Source organism: Pelodiscus sinensis, chromosome 2 (assembly GCF_049634645.1).
Source record: "Pelodiscus sinensis isolate JC-2024 chromosome 2, ASM4963464v1, whole genome shotgun sequence".
NCBI classification, from domain to species: Eukaryota; Metazoa; Chordata; order Testudines; family Trionychidae; genus Pelodiscus; species Pelodiscus sinensis.
In genome coordinates, this window is record NC_134712.1 from 109,677,981 (window position 1) to 109,695,814 (window position 17,834).

At 38.8% G+C, this 17,834-nt stretch overlaps 1 protein-coding gene across 10 annotated transcripts in view; it reads right to left on the reverse strand.

The window, feature by feature from the left end:
* The window catches only part of HIVEP1 (HIVEP zinc finger 1), a 164,013-nt gene that overhangs the window by 103,406 nt on the left and 42,773 nt on the right, over positions 1-17,834 (reverse strand). Inside the window, exon 1 of one of the 10 annotated variants that reach the window (XM_075921254.1) lies at positions 7,696-9,017. The exons of the other annotated variants lie outside the window; for them this stretch is intronic. Coding sequence (XP_075777369.1) covers positions 7,696-7,714 — 19 coding nt within the window. The 5' untranslated portion in view covers positions 7,715-9,017. Of the gene's footprint in view, positions 1-7,695; positions 9,018-17,834 lie in introns of those variants that run through there. 10 annotated transcript variants of the gene reach the window in all.

Genomic DNA, 17,834 nt, shown 5'->3' on the forward strand with positions numbered 1-17,834 from the left:
AATTTGTAATCCAGAAAAGCTATCTGTGCCCTGGGTGAAAACCTGACCTCACTGAGGTCAAAAGCAAAGTTCCTGCGGACTCATGGAGCCATGACAAAACCTCCTGACATTCCACAAAGTCTGCCCGTACCACAAACATCCACTTATCTATGGAAACTCTTGTTGTTACTTTCACTCCCCAATGGCAAATGAGTCTGTAGACCAGCCAAATTCCACACAAAGGTATTATTCCAGATTTTTTCTGGGATGACACAGAAAAAAGCAGGAATGGACTCCATTGGAAAATAATCACCTTATTGTAGTAATGCATACAGGTGACAGAATGCACACCAGGAGCACAAAGCTCTCTCTAAACACAGAGCATGGTGAGGAAGTGACTGCAGCCCAATTGGTGAAATGGGAGGAAAAGACACAGAAGGAAAAGAAAGACTCTAGGAAACCAAATTAGAGGAGGAAGAATGGTTTTATGGCTAAGGCATTGGACTAGATCTTAAGATACCCAGCTTCAGTATCTGTGTCTGCCACAAATTCCCAATATTACCACAGGCAAGTGGCACTCTTTCTGTGCCTTAGCTGCCCATCTGTAAACCAGAGATAATATTTCCAAACCTCATAGGACTGTTGTAAGGATAAAGTCATTAATGTTTCCGAGGAGTTCAGTTAATATACTGATATTGCCACATAAATTCACACACACACCAGCAATTTACTGCCATCATTCTACAGGGAAAACACTTTTGAATTAACTCAATTGCTCTTCTTAATATTTGTATAGTGCACACCTCAGAATGTATCTTTGTTTTCTGTAATAACAACGTATAAACAATTTTAGTAAACAATTTATAATTAGGCTGCTTGGAAATTAACCCTCTGCTAACTGTGCAGACTGTTATTCCACAATTAAGTATCTTAAAAAATACAAGCCAGGATTTTCAAATGCTCTCAGCTTTTGCCTAACTCTGCACCCAGTAAAACCAATGGTAAAACTCCCATTAACTTGTAATGGGTTTGGAATCAGACCAATACTAAATTCTTTTTTAAAATCCCACTTAAATTCTTGATGAATTTTCTACGAAAGCCTTTTAAAAAAACGTTTTAAGATAAAAAACCTTAATATTTGGTAGAAAGCTCTCATGCATGTTCTTTGTGATGACATTTATTATTGTTACATGCTTATTTTTATAACAACGCCCAGAAGAGACAATCAGGATTAAGGCCCACTGTTATGTGCACCATATAGACATATAAAATTATGTGGTCCCTCTGTCCTGAAGACCTCAGAATGTAAAAAAATCTGCTGGGATATATTTTAATTAAAAATTATTTGACATCAATATTATTTCTTTATGCAGAAAGGCAATCCTTATATGATAATGTGTCTCCACTTCTCTTTCTAGATCAGAAACACTACATAGTGCCTGATTTAGTAGGCCCCAAAAAGAGCCCCAAGATTACCTTAAGTTTGGCATGATTTCCCACCTGGCTATTGGTGGTTTTTTTTTCTTGGCTAGTAGAACAGTTCATTAGAAGAGCAGATTACCCTACAGCCACCAGCTTCCCTCGGTTTCTCATTTATTAAAAGCTCTCCAGAAAAGCAGGAATTTAAGCAAATTTGACCAAGTATATAAAAACGGTGGGATCCTTTTGGATAAAAAATGCCATAAGAATATATGCTATGATGATGATTATTAAGGGGGAGATTTTAAACTGCATAATTAGGCACCCAATGGCCTTTTGAAAAATCTGCTAAACAAACTGTCCCTGTCCTTGCATATCCTCCTCAGCCACTATTTAGGGGACAAGCCAGGAATGAATGAACCAACACAGATACTTCTTTTCCATTGTTCTAAAGAATACTAGGTTTAGTGAGGCCAAATTCCATCATGCAGCTTCTCCAAGGCCATCAAGCAGCATTGGGATTTATATTCAAGTCACAGTATGTAGATTACGAATGAGCCAACAATCCCCATTTGATTAAGGGTGTCATTTACTCTGGTATAATTACAGAGATGGTTGCAAAGGTCTCCTATTTTTAAACTATTTCACAAACATTTAATTCACTTCTCATGATGACAAGTGTACAGTACACATGCCAACATAATGATACAGAAAGAAGTAAATACTGTTTATATTTAAAGAATGTAAACATCTAAAAAAAACAAATCTACAAAGAAACATAGAAACGTAGGGCTGGAAGGGTCCTCATGAGGTCATTTAGTCCAGCCCTCTGAACTAATGCAGGACCAAGTATACCTAAAAAAAACACAATTAGTTTAGTAGCACTTTAAAGACTAACAAAACATATTCAAGTGCTACTAAACTATTTGTTGTTGTTTAAGTTTTTCCTGTTATAGTCTAACTTGGCTACCTCTCTGAAACAAGTACACCTAGGCAGAGGTTTGGCAAATCTGCCCAATGTTGGGGATTCCACAATCTCTTTTGGAAGCCTATTCCAGTGCTAACTGTGTCTTGAATTAGGAACTTTCCCACTAATATCTATCCTAAATCTGCCTTGCTGCAGATGAAGCTGATGACCTCTTGTTCTACCTTCAGCAGAAATGGAGAACAAGTCTTCTTTATAACAACCTTTAAAATACTTGATGACTTTGAAGGTCTATCCTCAGGCTTCTTCTTTTTTTTTTTTTTTTTAAAGAATGCTCAGGAGATTTTTTAAAACCTTTTCTCACATGGCAAGTTTTTGAATCCTTGTATCATTATTGCTTTCCTAAACATCCTCTTCAATTTGTCCACATCTTTATTGAAGCATGTCCAGAACTCGACAGAATATTCCAGCAGAAGCCTCACCAGTGCTGAGTCAACAGAAAAATGTCCACCATGTCATATATGTCACTCCTCTTAATACACCCAGAATTATCTTAGTTTTTTTCTCAATTGTGTCACATGATCAGCTCACTTGTAAGCCACTATATCCTCCACATCCCTCTCCCTCCTAGCAGTTATTCCCCATTTTGTAACTGTGCATAATCCTTTGCAACTACCTTTACTAAATTCCATCTGGTAGATTTCAGACCAATTCTCCAATTTATCAAAGTAGTTTTTAATTCTTTCCTTTACAGTGCTTGTAACCAATCATACACAGATGTTTGCCAAATTTCATAAACACCCTCTCCACGTCATTTTCCAAGTCATTAATGAAAATACTGAATTGTACCTGATGCAGAATGGACTTCTCCAGGACCCTACCAAACATGTTCTCCCTGTTTGACAGTGAGCCATTGATATCTACTTTTTGAGTATGGTCTTTCAACCACTTATGAACTCAAGTCATAATAATTTCACCTTAACCACATTTCCTCCCCTTTCCCCCGTGTATATTCTATACCAATGTGGCAGTCACGAGCTTAATCTCACTAATTTTCAGTGATGCTAATAAGGATGTTTTCCAACTTGTTGATCCTATGACCTTATTGTACTTTTCCATTTCTTCCCCATCATCCAACCCTCTGTTAAGGTTACTTTTTTATGCCTATCTGTGGATTTTTGTCACTAGCCTCTTTGAACCTAATTAAAAGCCCTCTTACTACTTTGATGAGTCAGTACACAAAGCTGCTTTTCTGCTTCTTGGTTAGGAGGACCCAGCGAGCCTCACTTCTGGAACAGAAACCAAAATCGATGAAGCCAGAGCCTTTCTGTCAATACCGTCATCTGCAGGATGAGAGCCCCTGGCTCCTTACCTTAAAGGGGAAAGGTGGATAAGAATACTAACTGTGCCCCCAAGTTCTTCACTTTCACTGCCAAGGTCCTGTAATCACTGCTGCTGTGGGTCATACTGACAGGATCTTAGAGCCCATGCGTACGAGCTGCATGGGATAGTGCTTAAAAGGATGGACGAGCCTTGGCAACCTGTGATATCATGGATGTGAGCTGCAGTCAGGCAGCATACCTTCTGGGTGCGCCAGATCAGGCTAGATGCATGCCTCCATCATGCTCAGAAGGAAGACCCTGCCCACCTCCTCCTCCCCTTTTTCTCCTCCTCTAAGTGTGGCAGCTGGGACCCTCCAAGCCTTGAAGGCTGTATAGTGTATCAGTCCTTGACTAATGGATGAGGGGCCTGTGAGAAGGGAGGGAACACATGCTGTAATGTCTAAGGAGGTGGCAATTGGCCTGACCGCAGAATGGCTAGTTTTCCTTCCTCCCCTGGCGTTGCTGTAGTCTTTTCTAGTTAGCTGGTATCCTTCATCCCAGACATCTCTATGTGCATCATGTTGATGAAGTCCTCATGTTATTGGACATTATGCAGATAAACCACTCTCTTTTACTGGCTTCCTGAGAGACGTCACCAAGACTCAACTCAGAGTGGGCAGTTCTGTCTGGTTGGCTTTCTTTGGCAGATACATGCAGACCACATGCCCAGCAGGTCAAGACCAGGATCTGGGTAGAAATCTCCAGAGTCAGAATGCCTGTCTGCCAGGGCCCCCACATGCATAGGCAGTGAAAGAGCAAGCAGTGATGTTGGTGACATGCTATTTTCTTCTCATTTTCTTTCTTCCTTGTACAGTAAAACTCCAATAGTCCGGCATCCAATAGTCCAGCACTCCTGATAGTCCGGCATCAAAATGGCAAGAGCCTAGTGAGTGAGCTTTGGCAAAAAATGAGTCACAAGGTAACAGCGGCAGCAGCTGAACTGAGCAAAAAGGGTAAAAAAGCTTAAAAAAACTAAAACATTACAATATACTGTATACAGTAAGTACAATAAAAAGGGTTAAGAACACTTTATATACAGTATATAATGTATACAGTATATATATAACCATCTTATAGTACCTCCTGATAGTAGTCCGGCATATCTGATAATCCGGCACCACCTAGGTCCCATAGGTTCCGGATTATCGGAAGTCTACTGTACCTACAAGTTAAGGGGGAGGGAGGAGAAATAAAAACAACAAGCCAACCTTCCTGCTTTGCTCTACTGGGGAACCTAGCTCCAAGTTCCCTTCATCTCCAAAGCCATATAATAATCACATTGTACTGATCTAAACCAAACACCAACCCAATAAGCTTTAGAAAGACTTCAGACTCAAATCAGAAGATGGGGTACGTATCACTTTCTTCACAGAGGAAGTATTTACTGAAATATTACACTGTCAAAGATTGCTGCCAACAGAACAGCAGTTAATTCTCCACTTTCAACTGCATATGCCCAGTCTAGCCAAAAATAATTTTAAGGTCAAGGATCATCCATCTTCATCTGTTTTATAGTTTGCTAAGATAACTTATCTCTCAGGATGAAATATTTAAAAAGAAGCTTTCGAAGAAAAGAACATATGTCATTGTGCATCATAAATAGACAAATGTTATTGTTGCTGAATAACACAGCATCTTAAAAACACAGTCTACAAATCTAATATCAAGAGAATCAAAAACTTAAAATATCTCCATCTTGTTAAAAGACTATTGCCTATTTTCACAACAACCACAAAAATCAGACACATATGTACAGAAATAGCCACTTACCAAAAAAAAAATAATTATATTTTGTATGGGAACTACATCAATGTTTGGAGCAACATTTTCTAGTTAGTTTTGCAAATTAATATTCATTCAACAGAGAAGGTACACAAGCTACCAAAGTGATAATCTTTAAATGGCATTAAATTCCTTAAGTAAACATGTCCTTTTATTTTCATAAAGATAAAATCATATAAAGCAAATGCCAGTTCAGAAAGTATCTTCAACAAAAAGCATGTCTGATATACCAAATAAACATTTGAACAACTTAACAATATAATTTCATCAGACACGATTGCAAGCTTTTAAAATAAAATGTATTAAAAGTAAGCATACTTTCAGTTACTAATATTATCGTTGTCTATAAATAAACCCCATTACCTTACCATGGCATTCCATCATTATAAAAACTGTTTCATCTCTTTACTGCACTGCCCAGATGATGAACTATTGCATAACATTGCTGCAATAAATCTGATATTATGTTCCACTGTGCTGCTCGTATGCCTATAGTTTGGTCAGGCTATACTTCATTTTTCAAATGCTACTCATTCAAACCTCACTAGCACTTTTAGACAATACACACACACAGTAGAAATGTGAACATAGTTTAAGCAAAATGAGAGAGAGATTTTTGTAAAATAAATAGCCAGCTTGCACAAAAATGATCTAATAGGTAGCTCCAGTGTAACTTGGAAATAAAGATTTTACTTTGACCTTAAAACTGAATGTTAAAATCCATGCAACTTTTTAAAAGTTAGGGTTTCCCTATTTATACTACATTTAATTAGTCTACATTTATTTTCTTCACCCTATATGTTTTATAAAGACACTTTTTTCATGTATGCGGAACATACACTTTTTTATAAGTAATTGCTTGTCAACTTACAACAATTTTAAGAGCAAATCTAATATAATGAAATGCTATTATTGGCTGTTTATATAACAGTGAATTAACCCCCACTGGTATATGTCAAGAATTCATACCCATGGTATATAAAATGTGACTCACAAGAGTTTGCTATTATAATAAGAGAAAAAGCTATCTAGATTCAAGAGACTGCCTCTCAAACCAAATATGCTTAGTCTGCAATTTCTGTCATGGAAGAAATTACTCAATTAACTGCAGACAACAAAAACAACAGGGATATAACTAATGTACAGTAAATGCTCTGTGGGTGTAATGCAAGCTCATTTCCCAGTAATGTACTTCTTTATATTCTAACCCATTTCTCGCCTAACTTTTGCAAAACAACTAAGTATGTTACATTTACTTAGATTTTTTTTCTCTGAACATATAATTGTCAAAAAAATAAGTTGAAAAATATTAGTAACCCATTTAAGGCACACTGTCTCTCTGAAGTATACTCCCAAAGAAAACACCCTCAGAATGAAATATTTCTCCCACCTACTTCTAGATAGTAAATCACCTTTTTTTCAAAGTCCCATTATTTATGAAGTTTCTGCCCACAGTGATGTTTTTCCTTGGCAGTCGCAAAAGGAAGAGACTACAGTGACAGTAATCAATCAATTAACACCGATTTCTAGGAATTAAAAGCATGAAATATAAAGACTCGAAAGCTTTAGAAGACCTGATTAATAACAATCTCTCTCACCCTCATGCCCAGTGAGTACAGAAGTATAATGTTAATTATTACAAATAACTAAAAGAAAACTTACCTAAGCAGACATATATACACCTCTTCCTGTCATTCTTTCCAATAATATTAAAATATCCATCAATTTCTTGTTTTTTCCCTCTAGACTGCTAGATAATTTGCCTCTAGCACTGAGCTTATGTTTGCTAACATCAGCCAATTACAGATTTATTGAGGGTTACATGTTATTATTCTACAGCACATTTTTAGGATATATATTTGTCAGCACCACAACACACCTTTTGTTGTATGATTAAATAAGAAAATAAAGAAAATTAACCCACTATAGTAATCAAATCTGCAGATTAAAGTTAGAACAAATCCAATTCTGCTATATAACAGCCAAACCCTTAACAGATGTTATCACCATGTATAAATCCCTTTTTATTAAAGCCTGCCAAATAGTGCAAACCAACCTTGCACAAAATGTTGTAACATCTTAAAATACAGCCAGCATTCAAAGAAACCTAATCCTCTTTACTCTCAAAGCTAACTCACATGCATTGCTTTATTTTTATTTTAAAATTATGCCTATAAGAAGGAAGGAGTATTTTAATAGTCATATTACCAGACAGCTGACAGGTCATCCCCCATGATCTGTGCCACAGCACACCTGAATTACCCTGCTACATCACGTTACATTCAGAAAGCAAGTCTAAAACATAATCTCTCTCAGGCTTAGGGATCCTAGGAATCCTCCCCCGCTATCTCTCCATGGCAACAGTAGCTACAGTAAAGACAGTCCACCTCTTACGCAAGCTAAAAGAGTATGAAATACTGCCAAAAGGCCACAAATGTCAGCAGTCAAAACATCACTCTTCCTCCCACCCCGTTTAATTTCTGCCTTAAAGAAATAGTAGTCTATATTTCTTTTCCCTTACATTTCAAGTATCTCAAGTCACCTTTCGTTGGATGAGAAACAGCTTAAAGGAGATATAGAAATTAGAGCTGCAATCCAAGTACATATGGCTAATGCACCAATGTTTTCAACAATAGAATTTCCCCCTGTATTTTCAGGTAACTAGTACTTCAGCAGAATATTATTTATCCTTACACAGAGATATTCTTGTAGACCACAGAATTTTACAATGTCTATTTTAGGATTGTGGGTACTGACCACCTTAGAATACCCCCACCCATCACCTTCAGATTGTTAAATTTTAACTCACAAAAATATATAATCTAAACTGTGAAATAAAAGCTTTAATACCAATGCAGTTCACTAATTTTTAGTTTTACATTTTTTCTAATAAGTCAGTGCTGCATCTGAATTGACTAACTTTCTGAACCTAATAAAAGATGAAAAGCATGATATGCACCTTGACTCTGGAATGTGATCCAGGTAGGTGGCCCATATGGAGAACCACTGAAGGTCAGGCTCTGCTGGTCAGATTGCAGTAAGAGGGCCAGAGAGGCTGCATCTACACTTACTTTTGCTTGACAAAAATTCTGATGTTCACAAATGCTTAAAACTGTGCCTCTCTCCTACATACACCACCCCATCAATGTTAAGGGTTTGCAGCAACAAACAAGGTGTGAATGCTCCTGCCGACAAAGTAAAACCCACTCGTTTGGGTGGAAGTGTTTTATCAACAAAAGTGCTGACAAAAAGCATTCATACACACCAATTTCTAATGACAGCTGTGTCAACACAGCCTCGTTAGGTAGTGTAGACACACCCATAAGGTTAAAAAATAAATAGAAAAAAAATCTTTAAACCTTGTATCTTTCAACAAAAGATTGTCTGCATTATAAGAAGTTTTAACAAGAGACTATGACCCATATACAAACAGCAGTCAAACTTCTTAAGCCCCCACTCAGGAAAATACTGAAGCACGTGCTTAAACCGGGATGTAAATATATACTTATGTGTGGCTCTGAATATGGATGCTTCCCCCCCCCCCCCAGATCCTTATAGCACAGAGATGCTGGCCTAACTTTTCCATATTTGCTACGAACCAACAAAATAATACATCTTTTATTTTATATTACATAACTCTGCCTTCAAATGAAATCACCAGAAGCAAAATAGACCAAAGAAAAAGTGTTTTAGACCTACAAGATTTTTTCCTTAAAAAATAACATTTATTTTCTTTATATTTTTATATAAACAGACTATAGACTGCACTGTGTTCCCATGAAAGCGCCTGTTTTATGAGAAAAATAAAGTTAGAGCTCTCCTGTTTCCACGTGTTAACACTCTAGAAATGTCTGGAATTCCCCCTGACCTCTTGTTCACAAGCCAAGACAGGGTTGCATATAGCAACTAATATGCTTCATCCACTTCAATGTTCTAGTTTATGAATATATTTCAGCTATTATGTGCTGTGGGTGTTTGCTAGATCAAGTAAGGGTGCAGGACTCTCTTTATAGCTTAAGTGACAGCCACCGAAAAAAACAAAAACACACAAACCAACCATACACCCACTTTGTGACAGATAGGTAAAGATGACATCAAGCATTGATATAACAAGCTATGAACTTTAAAAAAAGACTACAAGTCAGTAGTATTTAGGCCTTAAAGTTAAGCACCATGGTATTATGGTTATGGGTACAATATAAATACCTGAACAGTCTGGTATTTCAGTTTCTCTTTCACAGTGCATGGGTGTTCCTTGGAACTCACAGTGGTTTGTACTCTTAAAATTATAAGGCTCTTCCACCCTCAGGAAGAGAATTTCTTAAACAGCATCGCCAACTACAATTTTGGCTCTTTCCAAAGACTCTTTACCTTAACAACATCTAGGCTTCCTTATCTTCCAATTGAAAATCTGATGAAGTATGTTAAAAAAAACCCTCTTTTTGTATGCTAATCAGAGTTTTGGTTGAATGCTATAATGGATTCTATATTAGTGGGATGCTTTAACTTAATTTTTCAGTTCCTTTTACTATGTTATGAAGCAGGAAACACCAATGTTTCTGAAATAGGAGACACGAGAAAAAAGCAAAGCACCTACTGTAGGACTTGACAGATAGCATCTTGGCAGAAGCCGCCACCAAAACTTGGTTGCTCCAAGCGGTTTTGGCCAACCTTTCATTAATAGGTGAGAACATTTTTATGTTTTGCCCGAGACATCAAAGAATTTTGATGCCTTTTCCTGGCCTGCAACAATTCATGCAAACAAAACCAGAACTTAATGCACCATCATCTCCGGGACATCATAAAGAGGAACGAACAAAGAAATGATCAACAAGTAACCTAGTGATAGGAACATCCATAATCTGTTCCTCCACTTCCTCCTGCCCTGATTCTGAGACAATGTCTTCTAAATGGACAATGGAAATAATGGCCTCTCAACTATTTCCTTAGGCTGCTTTCATGCTGGACAATGTGGTTGCTCAGTGATATTATTCTCGGGAAGATTCCTGAAGATGTGGAGACAGACTACAAGTCCCAGTGTTCCTAACGGTTGAACAGGCCATAAAGGCTCTGACTTCGCACACTTCATTCCCCAAAAGGGAATGGAAATCCAAGAGGAGGGGAACTGATCCTCCCTCCATGGAAAGTGTTAGGCCCTGGGGAACCATGAGCAGGGACCAGTCTCAGCTACTTCTACCCCCCCCCCCCCCCCCCCCCCCCCCCCCCAGGGAAAAAGTGCTCCAGGAATTTCCTCCATGGGATTCTAAAAGGCCCCTGGCTAAAAGCAGGAGTAATTAAGCAGAATGAGGGGTACCAGACACATCAGCCCTTCTGTAAATTCCAGCAAGAAGCAGCTCCAGACACCCACCCAAACACAATTCATGACATTATATCAGAGCCTCAGTTTTTATGTAAAATAAAAATAAAAGTTTCATTCCATTGTGTTTATGGAGAAAAGTTTGGAAATGTGATCCAAAAGTAACCAATGCAGAGATGTCTGCCTGAGTCTGCACACAACTGGAAACAATAACTCTAAGAAGGGATGGGGGAGACAAAATGTACCATTCGTCTCTACTGGATATTAACTCCAAGACTTAGTACTCTGGGGGGCGCTGCTACCTAGCAGAAAACATTGTGAAAAGGTGTGTGGGGTTGTCAACAGAACTTTATTCCTCACATTGGTTTGTGTTCATCATTATTAAACCTAAGCAAGTGGTGGAAAAGAGAGGGGCGAACATGAAGGAGTCTGGCATTTGGAGACAGAGTGGAAAAAGCGTATTGTTATGCTTCACTCAAAGAGCAGATTTCCACGATTACAAAAAGATTTATTTCATCAAGAGAAGGACTAAATACAAATAAATCAGAACCTATTTGCTGGTGTGTTTGAGCTGCTTCTTCTACCCCTCATACATTTGCATTGATAGCCCACCTTAACTCAGCACCTCTGCTTATCTCAACTGCGGAGATGGCATATAGCAAGAGCAGTTGGTATACAGCTGGTATATAGTGAGAGGTATATAGCAATCTCTCAGACAACTGGGATCCAAAGATTTTTGTAAGACAAAACCAACAACTTGAATTGCACTTGTAAGCAAATGGGAAGCATATGAAGTTTCAGGATAACTGGTGTTTCCAGGTAGCAAGCTATGTTCTGAATCAAGCAGAGGTTCCCAACATTTTCCAGATGGGGACCCATTTTGACAATTCAGGAATACTTGGTGACCCAAAGCAATTCAAAACAGGGGGAGGAGGGGAGAAGAGCCACCTGAGGAGACACTTGGCAACCCTTTTGAAATGTAATGGCGACCCATATTTGGGTCACTACCCATAGGTTGGGATACCCTGAACTATAGCTTTCCAAGGATCTTCAAAGTCCCAGGAAAGCAAATACACTATGCCAGTTAGAAGCTTCAGAGGGGTAGCCTTCTCAGTCTGAAACTGGAAAAACAACAAATAGTCTCTAAGGTGCTGCCAGACTAACAAAACACATAAATGGTGGTATGAGCTTTCCTGGGCACAACCCATTTCCTCAGATGAATGGCCATTGATGATACCATCTATATGCTTTCTTAGTCTCTAAGGTGCTGCTAGACTATTTGTTGTTTAAGTGTTTCCACGTCATTTAGGGTATGTCTACACTGCCAAATGCTGATACTGCTGCAGCCTGAACAGTTTCGCTAATAATCCCATTGACCTTCAATACATAGGCAGTAGTAGAGGCATGGAGTACAGCCACATATCAGAATTTTTTGGGAGATGAGATGTTTATCCCAGAACTTTCTCTGAGATATAAGTAGTAATAATGGCCATCTAATATTTAATCAGGGCTAGCTGTGTCAAAGACAGCTGACTCCAGCATCTTGGATAAATTCCAAATTCTCCCTTCAGCTTCATTTGGATAGGACTTACTTTACTAGGTAAATGCAGTTCAACTGTGGAAAAGATATAAAGGAGATGAAATATGGTTTAATTTACTTCCAGATAAAAGGTACTATATAAAAAACCTGCAAGTATCTATATTTACGTTACCTGTGTTTAAATAGAGTTCACACTAAACCAGGTTCTTTCACAGTTTGAAGAGCTACTGTGGATGGATCAAAGTTGTTTTGCAACTGTTAATACATCGTTGAGAAGAATTTAGTTTATAAATTAGTCCTACCATGGTTCTGTCCCTTTAAAAGAATGCTGTAACCACATTTAACAAAAGCTATGTTTGAATCATACTTAAACGAAGTGCCCCAGCAAATTTAAACCATATGTAAATTCAAGATAGCTTTATTAAAAGACCTAATGAAGAAGGAACATGCTTTTAACATCTGTTGCACAGATAGAGAAGTCAGCAACATGAATAGCAAACATTATTTTCTTTTTTGAGATGTCAACCCACTGAAGCAAAATATCAGTAAAAGTAGAACATCTTTAAGAGGAAGGAGCCTTACACTGGTATCTTCCAGAATGAAGATGACTAAAGTTCCCAGGTGGTGACTATTTCAGAACCTCGTCTGCTTGCTTATCGCCATCTGCTAGCTCTGTCTTGGGAAGAATTGTAATCTCTTCCTCAAACCTATCATGCATCTTAAAGAAAAATGAGCATTTTTACAAGATCCCAGATTTGATTAAAAATCTCACATTTCCCTAAAAACAAATCAAATTCCAAAGAATATTTAAAGTGCATTGTTACATGGTGGCTGGACATAGAAAATAAAGTAGGTCCAGCTCCCTGGACAGGTGTTCTTCTTTGGCTCATTAAGAGGACAAAGCAGTAGCTGAAGGGCTATCAAGGCTCAGGGAGAGACTCAGTGAGTCAGAACACACTGGTTCAGTCAGCAAGGGCTGGTGACCAGGGTGACTGTAGGAGTCCCACACACAAAAAAGCAGAAAGTAGTTTCTGGAAGAAGGCAGAAGATCAGCAAGAGGGAAATGGTCAAGGCCACATAGACAAGGCCAGAGGGCTGGAGAAGAGTGAGGCCAAAAGGGGCAGCTGGTTCTAAGCAAAAAAGAGACAGAACCAAGCACCGAAAGCCTGAAGGCAGAGGAGCGCCAGAGGGTCTTAACTGCTGATTTCTCCAACACAAAAGAACTAGACACAAAAGAATAGCGAAGAGGGCCAGGGGAGCGACAGATATGTTCCTGAGAGAAGGCTTCCCAGCTAAGAGGCTGAGGAGATTCCTACTGGGAAGACTTGGGATGTGCTCCAGTTAGAAGGGCTAGGATGCTGTACTGGTACCAACAAAACAGAGTCCAGTGGAGGACAACAAAAAAGATTAAGGGGTTGGAGCACATAACCTAGGAGGAGAGGCTGAGGGATCTGGGCTTGTTTAGTCTGAAGAAGAGAAGAGTGAAGGGAGATTTGATAGCAGCCTTTAACTACCAGAAGGGAGGTTCCAGAGAGGCTGGAGAAAGGCTGTTCTCTGAAGTGACATGTGGCAGAACAAGGAGCAATGGTTTCAAGTTGCAGTGAGGGAGGTCTAGGTTGCATATTAGGAAAAACTATTTTATTATGAGGGTGGGAGAAGCACTGGAATGGGTTACCTAGAGAGGTGATAGAATTTCCATCCCCAGAGGTTTTTAATTCCCAGCTTGACAAAACTCTAGCTGGGATGATTTAGTTATGGTGGGTCCTGCTTTGCGCAGGTGGTAGTACTTGGGTGACCTCCTGAGGTCACTTCCAACCCAACAATTCTAAGGTGCCAATTTGTAGCAAATGGGGCATCAAAGAATGAGGTACCTTGAGTTTTGATAACTGCCTGCATTGAGGTGAAAGACTATATGTGTAGGGCCTTTATTATGGGCTATTTTGAACTATGTGCTAGTAATAGACCATCTTGATGGACAAGATGATACACCTTGCATGGAGTTATTGTCTTACCTGAGAGGGGAAACTGAGGCAGGCACATGCTCTTTCTTACACAGTTGAACTCTGACATTTATAACTAGAGAATTTACTGTTGAGTTGAACACTATGTAACCAGGTACAAAGACCCTTCTGATACTCTACCAAAATGCATCAAAATGGTGTGCCATTATAATGGTAAGTAATATGTAAGTAAATTCACGTTAGGTGTATCATCTGATAAACAAGTAAACAGACATACTCAATGCCCTTCCGGGAGGTTTTTTAACAATATATATATAAAATTGTTATAAACAATATACAATGAATAGCATAATTTAAAAGAACGATCCTACAAATAGACTTACTGGAAAAAAATCCATTCAAAAGGATTTTGGAGAGGGCTGAGAGTATGATTCCCAGGATGATGAAAAGGGAGAAAGTCATTTTTATAATAAGTGGCAAACTAACAGAGTTCCTTCTTGAACAATTATTTTAATGCTCCTGTGGTTTGGGGGTAGTATTAATTCTATGGTAGGGCTCCTACACTGTTGTACTGGAATTTTTTTAAATTATTTAAATTATAAAACACAGAAAAGATGTAGGTACTCAGCACTTCTGAAATAATGCCATTATTAATATATTATTTGATGAGCATTAAAGCTAACAGCAAATAATGCATTCAACATTCTACACCTCTTTAGAGACAAAGCAGCTAGTAAATAAACATCAGTCATGCCTTCACAAAGAAGGATAATATCTTCCCAGATGCTCAGAACTGAACATGTGTGTATGAGAAGTACCTCTTAGCACATAGGAACCGGGAGCCACACTGTCAATGAAATTGTCTCTATTTCTAGAAACATTAACAAAAATTACATAGTGGAAAATGTTAATTTAGAACCAGACTAATAGAACTGGAAGGGACCTCGAGAGGTCATCAAGTTCAGTCCCCTGCCCTCATGGCAGGACCAAGCACCATCCGGATAGGTTTATCTAACCTGCTTTTAAATATCTCCAGTGATGGAGATTCCACAACCTCCTTAGGCAATTTACTCCAGTGTTTAACCATCCTGACAGTTAGGAAGTCTTTCCTAACATCCATCCTAAACCTCTCTTACTGTAATTGAAGCCCACTGCTTCTTGTCCTATCATCAGAGGCCAAGGAGAGCAATTTTTCTCCCTCCTCCTTGTAACACCCTTTTAGATACTAGAATTTTAAAGTGTTTCTATTTTAAGTTTTGGAGGTATGGATTTTCAGAGTAGAACACCAAATTAGAAGGATAGTCCAGATAGTCTAATATAATTCTCTTTAGTATTTGCCCTCTCACCCAGAAGCTGATTTAAACTCTGCAAACTAATAAAATGTGTACTTGATTAATGCTGTGGCCTACAGAAAAGCTACTTTGCCCATCTCTGTGACAGTAGTCAACTGAGGAGTAAGCGAGTGGTCCCCTACAACTTTCCCCACAATAGCTGCTCAACTCAGGCAGGAGACCAGCCAAAGGGAGTCTCTTTCCCCCTGTCATCCCCAGCAAGGATTCTCTCTGAAAACAGCACATAAAACACATTCAGAAACTATATCAGGCCTGTTAGAAAGGGCTTAATGCCCAGAACCAATATGAAATAAGTCTGCAAAAGAGAAGGGTGGGGGGGAATCTGATAGAAGCCTTTAACTTCCTGAAGGGAGGTTCCAAAGAGGATGGAGAGAGGCTGTTCTCAGTAGTGATGGATGGCAGAACAAGGAGCAATGGTCTCAAGTTGCAGTGGGAGAGATCTGGGTTGGATATTAGGAAAAACTGTTTCACTAGGAGGGTGGAGAAGCACTGGAATTGGTTACCTAGGGAGGTGGTAGAATCTCCATCCTTAGAGGTTTTTAAGTGCTGGCTTGACAAAGCCCTGGCTGGGATGATTTAGTTAGCGTTGGTCCTGCTTTGGGCAGGGGGCTGGACTCGATGACCTCCTGAGGTCTCTTCCAGTCCTACCGTTCTGTGAAATAATAGGTGAATTTCTACAGCAGTCTCTACAGTCGTTATTCTTTTTCTCTCCATTTTCCAACAAAGTGCACTGACTCAACTGTACAAAGTTGTGAATATTCCTCCATGAGATATTCACCCACCATACAATTTATTTCCTTCCCTCCCAACCTTCCCCTCCCAAATTAACACCATGAATGAGAAAAATTGTTTGAACATCACCCCGGCTTTATAAAACTTATATTTTATCCACCTACCTTTACAAAAGAGCTGTAATAAATGTTACTGTGAATCAAACCAGCTGAACAAATAAGTCTTTGGAATTACTGGAAAAAATTATAGTGGTGAAATTTTACAGGCATTTAGCTCACAGTGAGGACCAACAGTTTTTTGTCCAATCTGGAAAATAAGTTATTTTCAGTGAGTAGGGATTTCCGCCCCTCCTCCCTTTAAAGGAAACATTTACTGTGTGCGTGTGGCAAGTTTTAAATAGCATAAATGTCATAAGACTCCTCTAGTACTCAGTCTATGTACTCAAAGAGCCTTGGTTAAGCATAGTGTAAAAAGACTAAATGTTAGTACATGTGGTTGCACATTCTCGGGAGAACAATATGGGCTTCCTTGAGGAGTGGCTGAAGTGCATCAAAACAGGCAGAGAAGCTCCCAAATGGTGGCCATCAAGACAGACTTTGGCAGCATATGTGATAAAGCACTAAGTGGATAATGAGGACATGATGTACGTAATCTGAAAGAAGGCTCCTCTACATAGCTCTCCCTATAGGTTCTCCACTGTGATTTGCTTGTATCCCAACTGCTGATTGGAGAACTTCACTGGCAGCGTCCATTTGGCTCGAACATGCACCGTCTTTCCTCGTGGCTTGCCACAAGGCTAAGTGGCATGTGCAGGCTAACCCCGCTCAGTGCTTTCTCTACCACAGACCGTGAAGTCCGAAGTACAGGAGCAGAAGATGGGTCATGGAGCACCCACAGAAACACACATCTCAAAGAACCATCATTACTGCACAAGATGAGTAACTTTGAGAGTTTTTTTAAATAAAAAAAAATCTAGATTAATTTTATTTGATTTCTAGTTTTGAAGTTTTAGGGTTCATTTTGTATTTTCAAATGTTTCTCTGGAAATAAGAGGGCTAGAAACTTAAAAAAAAAGAAGTTAAGAATGAGATTTTCATTCAATCTTGATTCCAGCATCTGCGGCTTTAAAAACAAACAAACCACACAACCTCAAACATTATGAGACTTCTGTAGAAATCAGGAGACTTTGGAACCGTCTACACACAATCTAACTAGCTACACTAGGATATTTTTTTAATCAGGAAAGATTACATCTGCAAAAACATGTGTACATCAGTCATCGCCCAAGATTTTTAAAAACAGGAGCCTAAAGTGAAATTTCTAAATTAATATTTAGGCACCCACAAAAATGACCTGATATTTAAAAAGTCCCAAGCACTATTAAGGTCAGTGGGAATTGTTGGGTGCTCAGAATTTCCCCAAATCCAAACTTTATGTTCTGTTTT